This window comes from Lampetra planeri, chromosome 82 (genome assembly GCF_965212315.1).
Source record: "Lampetra planeri chromosome 82, kcLamPlan1.2.h2, whole genome shotgun sequence".
NCBI lineage: Eukaryota > Metazoa > Chordata > Hyperoartia > Petromyzontiformes > Petromyzontidae > Lampetra > Lampetra planeri.
In genome coordinates, this window is record NC_136186.1 from 4,314,037 (window position 1) to 4,330,985 (window position 16,949).

Consider the following 16,949-nt stretch of genomic DNA (forward strand, 5'->3'; position numbering starts at 1 on the left):
CCTCCTTTGCCAGTAGCAAGATATAAGAAGAGGTTTTTCCCCTTTTCTGGCAACTGAAACAGGTGTTAAGATATTCTTGGTTCTTTCGGTAAAGTCACGTAGAAGGGAAATAATAAAGTAAAACAATTTCTTGCTGTGGATTTCACACCTGACGATGATTGCTCGTGTTGCAGTCGAAACGTCGTGATAATTTTTATTTTATTTTTTATTTTATTGTTTTTCTTCTCCGTGACTTTAGGTGTGAAAAACAGCAAGAAATTTTTTGAAAATTTTCTTGCCGTGTTTTTCACACCTGACGATGATTGCTCGTGTTGCAATCGAAACGTCGTGAGAATTTTTTGTATTTTATTGTTTTTCTTCTACGTGGCTAGGTGTGAAAAACAGCAAGAATTTTTTGGAAATTTTTGGAAAATTTTCTTGCTGTGTTAATTCACACCTGATTGCTCGTGTTGCAGTCGTAACGTCGTGAGAATTTTTTTAGTTTTTTTATTGTTTTTCTTCTACATAACTTTAGGTGTGAAAAACAGCAAGAAATTTTTGGAAAATTCTTTAAAATTTTCTTGCTGTTTTTCACACCTGATTGCCTGCCTCTAGCGGTGATATCAATATAGAATATATGTAAGGATGCCCCCCAATAGACTTCCCCTGGATCTCTACCAGACACGTCCCACTGGGTCGAAGACCCCAGGGCTGGCCCAGGACACGCTGGCGGGACTATGTTGCTCGGCTGGCCTGGGAATGCTTGGGAATTCCCCAGGATGAGCTAGAGTCTGTCGCCAGGGAAAGGGAGGCCTGGACTGCCCTTCTCAGCATGCTGCCACCGCGACCCTCACCAGGACAAGCATTTTAGAAACTAACGAATAAAGCTGTGATTTCATGGGACCTCTTTTGCCAGTACCAAAATATACTAATAGGGTTTTTCCCCTTTTTTTTCTGGCAACAAAACTGACACCTTTTGCAAGGAATCATGTCTACATTAACCACAATAACTGCAGTCAAATGCAAACAAAAAACAACACTCTGGTAATTTATGCATTGTCTTTGAAACTGATTGGTCCACACCAGAGACAGCTTTCTTTGGAGCCTCGTCTCATATGGTGTTCGACCAGATGACGCCAAAAGGCGCATAGTTCAAGACAACGTACTACCAGAGTAATGAGGACTCGGGGTGAGCAGCTACATCATGGGACCTCTTTTGCCAGTACCAAAATATACTAATAGGGTTTTTCCCCTTTTTTTTTGTTTCAAAGACAATGCATAAATTACCAGAGTGTTGTTTTTTGTTTGCATTTGACTGCAGGTATTGTGGTTAATGTAGACATGATTCCTTGCAAAAGGTGTCAGTTTTGTTGCCAGAAAAAAAAATAAAAAGGGGAAAAACCCTATTAGTATATTTTGGTACTGGCAAAAGAGGTCCCATGATGTAGCTGCTCACCCCGAGCCCTCATTACTCTGGTAGTGCGTTGTCTTGAACTGTGCGCCTTTTGGCGTCATCTGGTCGAACACCATATGAAACGAGGCTCCAAAGAAAGCTGTCTCTGGTGTGGACCAATCAGTTTCAAAGACAATGCATAAATTACCAGAGTGTTGTTTTTTGTTTGCATTTGACTGCAGGTATTGTGGTTAATGTAGACATGATTCCTTGCAAAAGGTGTCAGTTTTGTTGCCAGAAAAAAAAAAGAAAAAAAAAAGGGGAAAAACCCTATTAGTATATTTTGGTACTGGCAAAAGAGGTCCCATGATGTAGCTGCTCACCCCGAGCCCTCATTACTCTGGTAGTGCGTTGTCTTAAACTGTGCGCCTTTTGGCGTCATCTGGTCGAACACCATATGAGACGAGGCTCCAAAGAAAGCTGTCTCTGGTGTGGACCAATCAGTTTCAAAGACAATGCATAAATTACCAGAGTGTTGTTTTTTGTTTGCATTTGACTGCAGGTATTGTGGTTAATGTAGACATGATTCCTTGCAAAAGGTGTCAGTTTTGTTGCCAGAAAAAAAAAGGGGAAAAACCCTATTAGTATATTTTGGTACTGGCAAAAGAGGTCCCATGATGTAGCTGCTCACCCCGAGCCCTCATTACTCTGGTAGTGCGTTGTCTTGAACTGTGCGCCTTTTGGCGTCATCTGGTCGAACACCATATGAGACGAGGCTCCAAAGAAAGCTGTCTCTGGTGTGGACCAATCAGTTTCAAAGACAATGCATAAATTACCAGAGTGTTGTTTTTTGTTTGCATTTGACTGCAGGTATTGTGGTTAATGTAGACATGATTCCTTGCAAAAGGTGTCAGTTTTGTTGCCAGAAAAAAAAAGGGGAAAAACCCTATTAGTAAAAGCTGTGATTCTTCTTGGCCACAGATATTACTATGTGGATTCAGAATATGAACTTATTTAAATTACCATCTCTGCTGGCTTATACCATGAAGGCTGCCCTGCCTATGATTCATCCTCTATCCAACCAGACTTATTTTGTATTAGAAGCTTACAGATCCTGAAGATGTCAATATAGAATATAATTGTGAGTCTCTTTTGCAAGCGAGGCTGCATTTGTTTGGTCATGAATCCCGCATTCCCAGACACTGCATGCTCAAGCATCTTTTGTTTGTCCAGATATTAGGGGCTGAACAGGCATGGCATTGACCAGAGAAGAGATTGGAGGATGTAGAGGTGATCGGACCTGCCAATGACTGGTGCCGGCAGTGTCAAGATTGGCCTCTGTGAAGGAGGTCCGTGAGGTATGCTGCAGGGCAGTTAATAGATATTTTCTCTGCAACAACGATGAGGTCGGAAGAGCAATGCCATCATGAATACGTGGTACGCTGGGTTCCTAAAACCCAGCAAGACAGTGGGGAGCACAGCTGGTTCATCTGCCAGTCATCCCTTGACACCTGGATCATTCCCATTACCTGCTGACAAGGAATCCACACTTACATGGCCTTAAATTGCACCTATCATGGCATTAGCACTGGGATAAGGTGACTTGCAATTCGTCATGAATGGTGTATTTTGTTTATATATGTTAATGATGCATGTGGAATGTATGTGTATTTAAGAGTTTATCTTTGTGGGGAGCTGTGGTGCAGTTATTTCACTGCATTATGAACTCAACAATTAGTTTGATTATCACCGACATCAAATATGATTGATAAGTGAAAGCTCAACTGCTTGTGGGCCTCTGCTATGTTGATTGATCTTAAATTAATTAGATGATGAAGGGAGGAAGCGTCAATACTGAGCAGATGAAGGCGGCCAGGCATGGTTCTGGACACACCACTTTTTACCATGCCAGTGTGTGACTGTGTCAAGTTTGTATTTGCAGTAAATTATATGAACTATTCAACATGGAGGTTAAATCGAAGCAATCATTTATTTTAGTTTCCCTCTGGAATTTTTTGGAAGAATGGAAACAGGAAATTAACAGCACATGCTGCTGAAGTTAGATCTGTTCATCCAAGCATTCAAGCAAATCTGAGCCTGGCTTCACACCTCTAAAGTTGCGATTGAACATTTATTTTTGCATTTCTGCATAATACAAATAGCATTATTCCCAAAAGCCTTTACTATATGAGCTGAATTTTGCTTTTATAAATACTACTTTTGCAGCCAGGCAGCCGAAATTGTGTGCTTGGTGTTTTGGGTTAACATTTATTTTGAAGATAGTAGGGCTTCCAGACATATTTATAACCTTTTGCCCTCTCTTTGTGTGCCTTAACAGCCCGTGTGATGAATTGGGGATAATCTTGAAGATATGGATAAATATAGACGTGTAAGTCATGTGTGACTGTGTATATATTCATTCCTCTTTGCCTCGATACTCATGAAGATGGTGTGGACATTTTTTTCTGTCTGCAGCTAATGCTTCTTCTGATGCTTCCTCTGCAGAATTGGTCTGATGGAGCAAAGGCACTCAGCGCGGCTCGGGAGAAAAAGACAACAATGGGACCAGTATGCAAACAGCATGGATTGTACTGGAAATTTTACACAGGACCAGAGATCTCCAACGGGAGAGAAACCCTTCAAGTGCACTGTCTGTGGGAAGGCATTTAAAGATTCATCTTATCTTAAAATACACCAGAGAACACACACAGGAGAGAAACCCTTCACGTGTAGTGTGTGTGGGAATGCATTTTCAGATTCATCTTTTCTTAAACAACACCAGAGAACACACACAGGAAAGAAAGCCTTCAAGTGCATTGTGTGTGGGAAGGCATTTTCAAGTTCATCTGATCTTAAAATACACCAGAGAACACACACAGGAGATAAACCCTTCAAGTGCAGTATGTGTGAGATGGCATTTTCACTGTCATCTAGTCTTAAAAAGCACCAGAGAACACACACAGGAGATAAACCCTTCAAGTGCAGTGTGTGTGAGATGGCATTTTCACATTCATGTAGTCTTAAAATCCACCAGAGAACGCACACAGGAGAGAAACCCTTCAAGTGCACTGTGTGTGGGAAGGCATTTTTAAGTTCATCAAATCTTAAAGAACACCAGAGAACACACACAGGAGAGAACCCCTTCAAGTGCAGTGTGTGTGAGAAAGCATTTTCAAGTTCATCAAATCTTAAAAAACACCAGAGAACACACACAGGAGAGAAACCCTTCAAGTGCACTGTGTGTGAGAAGGCATTTACATGGTCATCAGGTTTTCAGATCCACCAGAGAACACACACAGGAGAGAAACCCTTCAAGTGCACTCTGTGCGGGAAGGCGTTTGCACAGTCAACACAGCTTAATACACACCAGAGAACACACAGGCATCAGAAGACCCCCAAGGAGTGTAGTCTGAAATCAACTTGTGAAAGTCAAAGTGCTGCAATGAGCCCATCCCTCCTGAAAAAAGAACCAGAAGTAAATTCCAGCTTGGACACTATGAAATGTATCAAGGTGAAATTTGCAGAGGCGAAGGTGAAATGTGAAGAGGTGATAGTGAAGAGCGAAGAAGTGAAGGTAACATGTGAAGATGAACATTCAACTCCAAAATCGGACCTTCACATCAATGGATGCAACGTGAAGCAGGAGGAGAATTCTGACTGTGAGGCAGAGCGAGGCAACTCCCAGCAGTTTGTGGAAGTGGAGGTGTGGGTGGACTTCTTACACAATACAAAGTCAAATGGAGAACCTGTAGATGTGTAAGCTTGAGACAATGAAGCTACAATAGATTCACATTTGTCATAGGCATTTAATGAAAAAAACGTGAAGTTGAACACTCCATTCCTAGGTTCAACCTGCAGAGTAAGAGCGGTCAGTATTTGCGGACCTGTGGGTTGGGTAGATCTCTAACTAGGAGCGAGAGCCAATAAACTTCCAATCATTCACTATGTTATAATAATATTATCAGCAACTCTGAGTTTTGTATCATATCTCATCACAAACTCTCGAAGAGCATGCCTTTTGGCGTCCTCTGGATTAACACCGTTTCATACTAGGCTCAAAAGAAAGCTGTCTCTGGTGTGGACCAATCAGTTTCAAAGACAATGCATATGTTGCGTCCTATGACTAACCACACAGTGATCCGAGGGGAGAGAATTCACGTAAAGACAGAGACAACCCATACATCGAGACTACTGCAAGTTACAGAAGACACAAGCGACAGAGAGTACTGTGACGGGCAGACTCCGGGGCATGGCCTCGAGATCAACAATGGGTATTGTGTCTCGCAGAGAAGAGGGGCGAGGTGATGCTCGGTGCTGAGTTCGGCATGGACTGACAGAGTATCGTTGAGAGTTTTATTCTACATTTATCCTGATGTTTTGAGTCGCTTGCAAAGTCAAGGATTGCGATAATTTGTATTGTACTAAGCTTTCACAGTTGTTCAAGAAGTGTGCGAATACAATTTACAAGTTTTGAGAGTGAGTTCCAGCTCCCACGTGCAGCTGCGATCGGCAGGCTCCGGGGAACCTGCCCCCGTGACTGGCACATCCTCAACGAGCTGCACCAGCAGAAGCCACGAGTCTATGAAATCAACGCAAGGAGTTGACTTAATGCAAGCAGCAAGCTCTGGGGTGCGACTCTGCAATCAATCAAGGATGAAGAGGCTCGCCGAGTAGCAATGGGTTACCGAGTACGAGCTCGGCGCTGACAGAAGAAGTATCGCTCAAAGTTATTCAACACTGAGTGCCAGCTCCCACGAGCAGCTGCAGCCCGAGAGATAGAGTGACGAGCAACGACGAGCAATCAACCGGGAGAAAGGGTGGAAGCCCAAGCATCGACCAAGCCAGCATCGCAGAGAACCAGCTGCACGCGCATCCAGGCATCGCCAGAGAGCACGGAGCCGGAGAGAGAGCGCAGCAGCGCCACCGAGCAAGGGTGTCACCTGCTAGCGGACGAGCGGCGAGCGCTGTCGAGCACCTTTAAAGACAAGCATCGTGCCGACTCAGCTCATCCAGCAGGGGAAAGAGCCTGACCAGCCGCCCGTGAGGAAGAGGAGAGCGCCGTGGGTTCGACCCACACACACCGACCAGCACCAGCTGTGAACCAAGACAAGAGTGAGGAACGGCGACCAGCAGACGAGCTGCGGGCGCTATCTGACGACGGAATCATCGCGCACCGCTGACGGCGAGCGTCGTGCCGACTCCTCATCCAGCAGTGGGCAGCAGCTCCAGCTGCCGCCGAGCGAGAGAGAGCGAGGAAGCTGTGTGTATGACCCTCCCCCACACTCAAATACTCGCCACGTATCACCCAGCGTCTGCTTGACGCTAAGAATTGATCAAGGAGACAAAACCACCAAACACACATACCGCACATACCGGGACTAATAATGAGAAGAATAATCATAAGAGTGCGTCAACTCTTAGCTGATAATGAAGAACATTGCTGCCCATTGAGTCACGTGGATACGGTCTTTGAGAAGTATTTTAGTCGTTCTTTTTGTTAATTTTAACTGTACCGATGAATTCATTAACGAAACTAAACGTTTAGAAACCTACGTTACGAATCCACACACAGGGAGACTATTGTGTTGAAATCTTTCTTTTGATCACAGAGTCTTGCCCACGAATTTATTGAAGCCTTAGCCAATTGATAAGCATTTGCTGAAGCAGGCACACTGCCGCACACCATTGTTCCAAGACGTTTAGTTAATTACATAATCTACCAATGAATTCATTGAGGTCTACTTTTGCATTCGGGACATGTTTCTTTATTGCCGTTCGCATGAATATCGTCACATTATTTTAAAGGACTTTTTCCTATGCTCGCATTACTCTGAGGAATGAACTGATTGCTCTGTTACCTAGTTTAGCAACGTAATCATTGAGGGTTAAATGTACGGATCAATGAGCACATCTCCAGGAGTACTGTGGCAATTCCAAGCATAAGAGTTTGCATATTAGAGTGTTATATTTTTGTTTAGAAATTAAAGTTGCTTAACACAGAAGTGTCTGAGTGGTTCCTTCCTAAGTTCATGCATAATGATCTTAATTTTAAGAGATGTATCCTTCGGCGAGATCTGAATTCTAAGACCTGATAGAATTACACTAAAACATAATCAGTAAAAGTTAAAGCGAGAATCTTTGTATTATCACAATTAGTAAGAAGACAATTTATTCACGGACTGGGGGGGGGGATGGTTTCATGATGATTCAAGCGCATTATATTTATTGTGCACTTTATTTATATTTTTACATTGTAATATGAAATAATGATAAAACTCACCATAATGCAGAATCAGTGGGAGCCCTGAGCTTATTTTCCTCTAACTAGATGGTCCCATCTGGGGGTGATGGGAGACCGTGACACCTGAAGTGTGTTGCTTATGTCCAGTCTACTCCATTATCTCGTTTTTGTTGCTGTCACTGCAGAAAACCCTGCTTCACAAAGACAGGACGTTGGAAATGGAAGCAGGCTTTTCAGTGCTTTTGTGGCAATCTCAGGATATTCCTCCTTGACTTTATTCCAGAACGTATCGAGATTTGAAGTTGTCTCAAACATACTTTTAAGGCCACCTTCATTTGCGATCTCAAGCAGTTGATCCTCTTCTAGCACAGACAAGGTCGATTCACCTGGCTTATTCACAAATGGGTCGCTGGTCCATTCCTTCCAAGTTCGGGGGTCTTTTGTGGTTGGGAAGTAATGCTCAAACTCTTTTAAAAGCTGAGATAGGTTTTAATGCACCAGCTGGGAGAAAGGCCCTGGCTCAGTCTCTTTCAAAATCTCTGCTAGTGTTTGAAACATGTCAAAAGTTCCAATGTTCACTCGTCGCCCCTATAATTCCAGTTTGGTTTTGAATCAGAGGTCGCAAACGGGTTTTGATTCCTTGCCCGTACCCGGCCGCACCAGGGTCGCAAAAGGGTACCCGTACCCGGCCAGGTACGGGTAGGGTACGGGTATCGGGTTGGGTACGGGTACCCGATTGCGACCTCTGGGATGAGGCCATGTTGCAGGCGCGGGTGGGTTGATTCTAGGACAGACATGGGCAAAGTACGGCCCGCGGGGTGTATACCGCCCGTTGGGCTTTTTAATCCGGCCCGCCGAACTTGTCCAAATATTATTAAATTAAATGTTACCTTCTTCCTGTAATTCCCCCATTAGATGGCGCACTTTATGTAATTGAACAAAACTTAACTCCGAGTTCTCTCCGAATGTCACGAGTCCGTTCCAGACCCCACCGTTTTTTTAAAGAGTTTTAAGCACAGAATACATAATTAAAGTTTGAAAAATCATTAATTATACAAACTTTTCAATAATTTCCTTCTTTACTTAGATTTAAATTTTCTTTGAAAACTTCTTCTCACCAACATTACCACTCATTACCACTTTCTCCGAAGGCAAGTTTGTAAAATAGTACATGGTACAGAGAGCAGACATCTTGTGTCCGGAGATCAAAAGCAAATTTGAAAAAGTCAGTTTATCACGCAGGACTATGACTCGCCGTGTGGAACTGATTGATAAAAATATAGCCAGTCAATTAAACAAAAAGTCTGATTCCTTTGAATTATATTCACTAGCACTGGATGAAAGTACGGACGTAAAATACACTGCTCAGCTCCTCATTTTTATCCGAGGCATTGACGACAGTTTTGCAATAGCAGAGGAGTTTTTGACCATGGAGTCCCTGAAAGGAACAACGCGGGAGAGGACTTGTATAACCAGGTATCTGTTGTCATGGAAAGAATGACGCTACCTCGGAGTAAACTTGTCAATGTCACGACGGATGGATCGCCAAATTTAATTGAAAAAAATGTTGGGCTGCTGAAAAGAATCCAGGATAAAGTGAAAGAGGAAAACCCTGTCCAGGATCTTATTTTCCTTCACTGCATCATCCATCAGGAATCCCTGTGTAAGTCTATTGCAGCTAAATCATGTCGTGAATCCAGTCGTAAAACTTGTAAACTTTATACGAGCAAGGGGACTTCAGCACCATCAGTTTATTACATTCCTGGAGGAAACTGATGCGGATCATCAGGACTTACTCTCGTGTCCGCTGGTTAAATTTGGGGAAAGTGTTACAACGAGTGTGGGAGCTGAAAGAGGACATCATCGCATTTTTGGAGTTGATGGGGAAATCTGACGAATTCCCTGAGCTAAGGGACAAGAACTGGCATAGTGACTTTGCGTTTGCTGTGGACACATTTTCACACTTGAATGAGCTGAATGTGAAACTGCAGGGGAAAGATCAGTTTGTTCACGACATGTACAAACATGTGAAAGCTGTCAAATCCAAGCTCACTTTGTTCTCTGGACAAATTGTGAACAAATCTTTCGCTCATTTCCCCATACTTTCCATGCAGGAAGAGGCACCGCGAAACCCAAAAAAATACAGCAAATCTCTTGAGGACTGGTACGGAGAATTCTGCCATAGTTTCTCTGATTTTGAAAACATTGAACAGTCACTTCAGCTGGTGTCCTGTCCCGTGTCACAAGACTCTGAAACAGCACCACAGGATCTGCAGTTGGAACTGATAGATCTTCAGTCTGACTCCGTCCTAAAGGAGAAGTTCAACTCTGTTAAGCTGAATGACACTTAACAGAGCCACGTTTCCAAACCTCCGGAGGACTGCACAGAAGATACTGACTTTGTTTGGCTCGACTTATGTGTGTGAGAAGACATTCAGCGTCATGAACGCCAACAAAGCCCGTCACAGATCAAAGTTAACGGATCAGCACCTCAGATCTATCCTGAGAATTGCCACAACCAAAATACCTCCAGACTTGAATGCACTGGCAAAAATGGGAGATCAACAACACTGTTCCCACTGAAACTGATGATCTGTTGCTGCAGCGAGGTTGAAACCAAATCCCCATCACACAGCCTGCGTGGCTGCTCTAACCTGTTAATGTAGATAATAAAGACGTTCAAGTGAGGTCATTGGTTTGGGCGCAGGCCTCAGATGTTTTCATGATGTTTCATCAGTCACGTTACGACATGTTTTTGTATTGTTCATGTTCGTGCAATTTGTTAAATTTCCTTGCAAATAAATGCATTGCTACCTGTTAAAGGCCAAATCCTTTCATGTAATGATTTTTACATGTCATTTATATTAGTTCACACAAACACTCCATCCATCTGTTCCTGGCCCGGCCCCTCAGTCAAATTTTAGAACCCATAGTGGCCCGCGAGTGAAAAAGTTTGCCCACCCCTGTTCTAGGAACTTGAATTGTGAGAAGAGACAAGACGTTGGGAAATGAGTGACAAACAGTTACTCACCATCTTCTTGGTTCTTTCGGTAAAGTCACTTAGAAGGGAAGTAATAAAATAATAAAAATAAAATAAATCGAAAGTTACTCACCAGTGACTCACGGCCTACCCGTACCCGGCCGCACCAGGGTCGCAAATGGGTACCCGTCCCCGGCCGGGTACGGGTAGCCGGGTATCGGGAAGGGTACAGGTATCGGGTACCCGGTTGCGACCTCTGCTTTGAATGCAGCCACGTTATCTGCCGAATTGAACCGAGTTGTCGATCTCCCCTGAAATGACAGATTGAGTACGTTGAGCAGGCTGAATATGTCACATAAGCGAGCAAGTTTTGCGACCCATTCGGTGTCACTGAAATGTGCTGCCAGTGGTGACTGTTTTTCTAAAATATATCTCTGGAGTGGCTGTCGCAACTCAAAAACTCTGGCCAGTGATCTACTTTTAGAAAGCCATCTCACTTCTGTCTTTTAGAGATGATGTGTGGTGAGCGCGCTGCGCTACGAACCCGGCGACCCGAGTTCGATTCCCGCTCACGGCCACCACGATTATTTTTACTGGTCCTGGGCTTCCCCTAAGTCGACTCAGCCTCAAACGAGTAACTGATGTGGTCTGTGTGAACATCGCCACTGGGGAGACAAAGGCGGCCAGGCGTGGTGAATCCAAGTCCCGGGCGAAGCCGGGTCGTCAAGCTAGTCTTCTATATATAAAAGGAAATTTATGAATGGGTTGTCTGTTCAAAATGTTTAGCGTACTTCCTGACATGCAACAAACTTGAAATTTGCCATGTGGGTTCTTTACAAAATGTACACCATGCACAAATTATAAAAATGCCCTTTTGTATTTTAGGGGGGGGGGGGGGGATGACCATGAAGTGTGTGGCGAGAATCGATATCTGCTGAGCGTTTCTGGTATCGATTAAACGGGAATAGGCCGATTCTAAAGAAATCTACAACCTTCGATTGCTTTGCGCGATCTAAAGAATCGAATCTTGACGTTCGAGCGTAAGTTTTTTTTCCACCGCGCCTTGGGTTTTATTTAAATTTTAATTAATGAGATAATCATCTAATACATTTTTTTTTCATTTGTATATGTTATTTTGTAACGTTTTTTGAGAAGTTTTTCAAGAAATGTTTCCCCCGGGCAACGCCGGGTGCTTCCCGCGAGTACCTAATAAATGAAACAGAAAATATCAACTGGCGGTTAATTAACATAATTTATTCATAAATACCGTCGCTCGTTCATTGCGACGGCTTCAGCATCCACGCCTCATCTCTGCACATGTGCCCGTCTCATTAACATAAGTTATTCAATTACAGCGCCGCTCGTTGGGGGAGGGGATTGTGTTCAAGCCCGCCAGTGACGTCATGTCACCGCTTGCTGCCGCGTGACGTCACTTTATAGCGGGAAGCTGCTGCACCGCGCGCGCTCTTACAGATCCGAGGTGAGAAGTTAACATCGTGGTGGTTGTTGTGGTAGTTGTTGTTTACCCAGGTAGAGCCTCTCTCCGTCTCTCGTAGGGATATCAATTGAGTAGCAGCGAGTCTGGAATCGATGTCCAGGTTGGAACATTACAACGCGGGACCTAGCCACGCGGGGCCTTGCCTCCTGCCCTCGCCTGATTGCATTTGCTTTAATCCTCTGCTTAAGTTTAATTCGTCTTCATCTGGCTCACTACTTCATGGGACCTCCTTTGCCAGTAGCAACATATAAGAAGAGGTTTTCCCCCTTTTTTGGCAACAAAGCAGGTGTTAAGATATTCTTGGTTCTTTCGGTAAAGTCACGTAGAAGGGAAATAATAAAGTAAAACAATTTCTTGCTGTGGATTTCACACCGGACGATGATTGCTCGTGTTGCAGTCGAAACGTGAGAATTTTTATATTTTTATTTTATTGTTTTTCTTCTACACGACTTTAGGTGTGAAAAACAGCATAAAATTTTTTCTAAACTTTTGAAAATGGTCTTGCTGTGTTTTTCACAGCTGACGATGATTGCTCGTGTTGCAGTCGAAACGTGAGAATTTTTATTTTATTTTTTATTTTATTGTTTTTCTTCTCCGTGACTTTCGGTGTGAAAAACAGCAAGAATTTTTTTGAAAATTTTCGATAATTTTCTTGCCGTGTTTTTCACACCTGACGATGATTGCTCGTGTAGCAGTCGAAACGTCGTGAGAATTTTTTTATTTCATTGTTTTTCTTCTACGTGGCTAGGTGTGAAAAACAGCAAGACTTTTTTGGAAATTTTTGGAAAATTTTCTTGCTGTGTTAATTCACACCTGATTGCTCGTGTTGCAGTCGTAACGTCGTGAGAATTTTTTTAGTTTTTTTATTGTTTTTCTTCTACATGACTTTAGGTGTGAAAAACAGCAAGAAATTTTTGGAAAATTCTTGAAAATGTTCTTGCTGTTTTTCACACCTGATTGCCTGCCTCTAGCGGTGATATCAATATAGAATATATGTAAGGATGCCCCCCAATAGACTTCCCCTGGATCTCTACCAGACACGTCCCACTGGGTCGAAGACCCCAGGGCTGGCCCAGGACACGCTGGCGGGACTATGTCGCTCGGCTGGCCTGGGAATGCCTGGGAATTCCCCAGGATGAGCTAGAGTCTATCGCCAGGGAAAAGGAGGCCTGGACTGCCCTTCTCAGCATGCTGCCACCGCGACCCTCACCAGAAAAAGCATTTTAGAAACTAACGAATGAAGCTGTGATTCTTCTTGGCCACAGATATTACTATGTGGATTCAGAATATGAACTTATTTAAATTACCATCTCTGCTGGCTTATACCATGAAGGCTGTCCTCCCTATGATTCATCCTCTATCCAACCAGGCTTATTTTGTATTAGAAGCTTACAGATCCTGAAGATGTCAATATAGAATATAATCTTGAGTCTCTTTCGCAGGCGAGGCTGCATTTGTTTGGTCATGAATCCCGCATTCCCAGACACTGCATGCTCAAGCATCTTTTGTTTGTCCAGATATTAGGGGCTGGACAGGCATGGCATTGACCAGAGAAGAGATTGGAGGATATAGAGGTGATCGGACCTGCCAATGACTGGTGCCGGCAGTGTCAAGATTGGCCTCTGTGAAGGAGGTCCGTGAGGTATGCTGCAGGGCAGTTAATATATATCTGCAACAACGATGAGGTCGGAAGAGCAATGCCATCATGAATATGTGGTACGCTGGGTTCCTAAAACCCAGCAAGACAGTGGGGAGCACAGCTGGTTCATCTGCCAGTCATCCCTTGACACCTGGATCATTCCCATTACCTGCTGACAAGGAATCCACACTTACATGGCCTTAAATTGCACCTATCATGGCATTAGCACTGAGATAAGGTGACTTGCAATTCGTCATGAATGGTGTATTTTGTTTATATATGTTAATGATGCATGTGGAATGTATGTGTATTTAAGAGTTTATCTTTGTGGGGAGCTGTGGTGCAATTAGTTTGATTATCACCGACATCAAACATGATTGATAAGTGAAAGCTCAACTGCTTGTGGGCCTCTGCTATGTTGATTGATCTTAAATTAATTAGATGATGAAGGGAGGAAGCGTCAATACTGAACAGATGAAGGCGGCCAGGCATGGTTCTGGACACACCACCACTTTTTACCATGCCAGTGTGTGACTGTGTCAAGTTTGTATTTGCAGTAAATTATATTAACTATTGAACATGGAGGTTACATCAAAGCAATAGTTTATTTTAGTTTCCCTCTGGAAATTTTTGGAAGAATGGAATCAGGAAATTAACAGCACATGCTGCTGAAGTTATATCTGTTCATTCAAGCAAATCTGAGCCTGGCTTCACACCTCTAAAGTTGCGATTGAACATTTATTTTTGCATTTCTGCATAATACAAATAGCATTATTCCCAAAAGCCTTTACTATATGAGCTGAATTTTGCTTGTATAAATACTACTTTTGCAGCCAGGCTGCCGAAATTGTGTGCTTGGTGTTTTGGGTTAACATTTATTTTGAAGATACTAGTTCTTCCAGGCATATTTATAACCTTTTGCTCTCTCATTGTGTGCCTTAACAGCCGGTGTGATGAATTGGGGATAATCCTGAATATATGAATAAATATAGACGTGTAAGTCATGTGTGACTGTGTATATATTCATTCCTCTGTGCCTCGATACTGATGAAAATGGTGTGGACATTTTTTTCTGTCTGCAGCTGATGCTTCTTCTGATGCTTCCTCTGCAGAATTGGTCGGATGGAGCAAAGGCACTCAGCGCGGCTCGGTAGACAAAGACAACAATGGGACCAGTATGCAAACAGCATGGATTCTACTGGAAATTTTACACAGGACCAGAGATCTCCAACGGGAGAGAAACCCTTCAAGTGCACTGTGTGTGGGAAGGCATTTTCAGATTCATCTGCTCTTAAAAAACACCAGAGAACACACACAGGAGAGAAACTCTTCAAGTGCACTGTGTGTGGGAAGGCAATTTCAAGTTCATTTAATCTTAAAAAACACCAGAGAACACACACAGGAGAGAAACCCTTCAAGTGCACTGTGTGTGGGAAGGCATTTTCAAATTCATCTGCTATTAAAAAACACCAGAGAACTCACACAGGAGAGAAACCCTTCAAGTGCCCTTTGTGTGGGAAGGCATTTTCAAGTTCATCTCATCTTAAAAGACACCAGAGAACACACACAGGAGAGAAACCCTTCAAGTGCAGTGTGTGTGAGATGGCATTTTCACAGTCATCTAATCTTAAAATCCACCAGAAAACACACACAGGAGAGAAACCCTTTAAGTGCAGTGTGTGTGAGATGGCATTTTTACAGTCAGCAAATCTTAAAAAGCACCAGAGAACGCACACAGGAGAGAAACCCTTTAAGTGCAGTGTGTGTGGGAAGGCATTTTCAAGTTCATATTATGTTAAAATACACCAGAGAACACACACAGGAGAGAAACCCTTCAAGTGCACTATGTGTGGGAAGGCATTTTCAAGTTTATATTATCTTAAAATCCACCAGAGAACGCACAAAGTAGAGAACCCCTTCAAGTGCAGTGTGTGTGAGATGGCATTTTCACATTCATCAAATCTTAAAATACACCAGAGAACACAGACGGGAGAGAACCCCTTCAAGTGCAGTGTGTGTGAGAAGGCATTTTCAAGTTCATTTTATCTTAAAATACACCAGAGAACACACACAGGAGAGAAACCCTTCAAGTGCAGTGTGTGTTGTAAGGCATTTTCATGTTCATTTTATCTTAAAATGCACCAGAGAACGCACACAGGAGAGAAACCCTTTAAGTGCAGTGTGTGTGGGAAGGCATTTTCCAGTTCGTCTTATCTTAAAATACACCAGAGAATACACACAGGAGAGAAACCCTTCAAGTGCAGTGTGTGTGAGATGGCATTTTCAAGTTCATCTAATCTTAAAATCCACCAGAGATCGCACAAAGGAGAGAACCCCTTCAAGTGCGGTGTGTGTGAGATGGCATTTTCATATTCATCAAATCTTAAAATGCACCAGAGAACGCACACAGGAGAGAAACCCTTTAAGTGCAGTGTGTGTGAGATGGCATTTTCAAGTTCATCTAATCTTAAAATCCACCAGAGATCGCACAAAGGAGAGAACCCCTTCAAGTGCGGTGTGTGTGAGATGGCATTTTCATATTCATCAAATCTTAAAATGCACCAGAGAACGCACACAGGAGAGAAACCCTTTAAGTGCACTGTGTGTGGGAAGGCATTTTCAAGTTCGTCTAATCTTAAAATACACCAGAGAATACACGCAGAGAAACCCTTCAAATGCACTTTGTGCGGGAAGGCGTTTGCACAGTCAACACAGCTTAATACACACCAGAGAACACACTGGCATCAGAAGACCCCCAAGGAGTGTAGTCTGAAATCGACTTGTGAAAGTCAAAGTGCTGCAATGAGCCCATCCCTCCTGAAAAAAGAACCAGAAGTAAATTCCAGCTTGGACACTATGACATGTATCAAGGTGACATTTGAAGAGGCGAAGGTGAAATTTGAAGAGGCGACGGTGAAGAGCGAAGAAGTGACAGTGAAGAGCGAAGAAGTGAAGGTAAAATGTGAAGATGAACATTCAACTCCAAAATCGGACCTTCACATCAATGGATGCAACGTGAAGCAGGAGGAGAATTCTGACTGTGAGGCAGAGCGAGGCAACTCCCAGCAGTTTGTGGAAGTGGAGGTGTGGGTGGACTTCTTAGACAATACAAAGTCAAATGGAGAACCTGTAGATGTGTAAGCTTGAGACAATGAAGCTGCAATATATTCACATTTGTCAAAGGCCTTTAATGAAAAGAACGTGAAGTTGAACATTCCA

At 43.2% G+C, this 16,949-nt stretch overlaps 2 protein-coding genes across 2 annotated transcripts in view; both read left to right on the forward strand.

Annotated features, from left to right (window-relative positions):
• LOC144738393 (uncharacterized) overlaps positions 1 to 10,442 on the forward strand; it is a 44,276-nt gene extending 33,834 nt beyond the window's left edge. Inside the window, 2 exon segments of the mRNA XM_078621428.1 lie at positions 3,535 to 3,761; positions 3,878 to 10,442. Coding sequence (XP_078477554.1) covers positions 3,535 to 3,761; positions 3,878 to 5,132 — 1,482 coding nt within the window. The 3' untranslated portion in view covers positions 5,133 to 10,442.
• A 1,079-nt stretch (positions 10,443 to 11,521) lies between these two features.
• Positions 11,522 to 16,949, forward strand: part of LOC144738394 (uncharacterized) — a 53,806-nt gene continuing 48,378 nt past the window's right edge. Inside the window, 2 exon segments of the mRNA XM_078621429.1 lie at positions 11,522 to 12,073; positions 13,609 to 16,868. Coding sequence (XP_078477555.1) covers positions 14,853 to 16,868 — 2,016 coding nt within the window. The 5' untranslated portion in view covers positions 11,522 to 12,073; positions 13,609 to 14,852.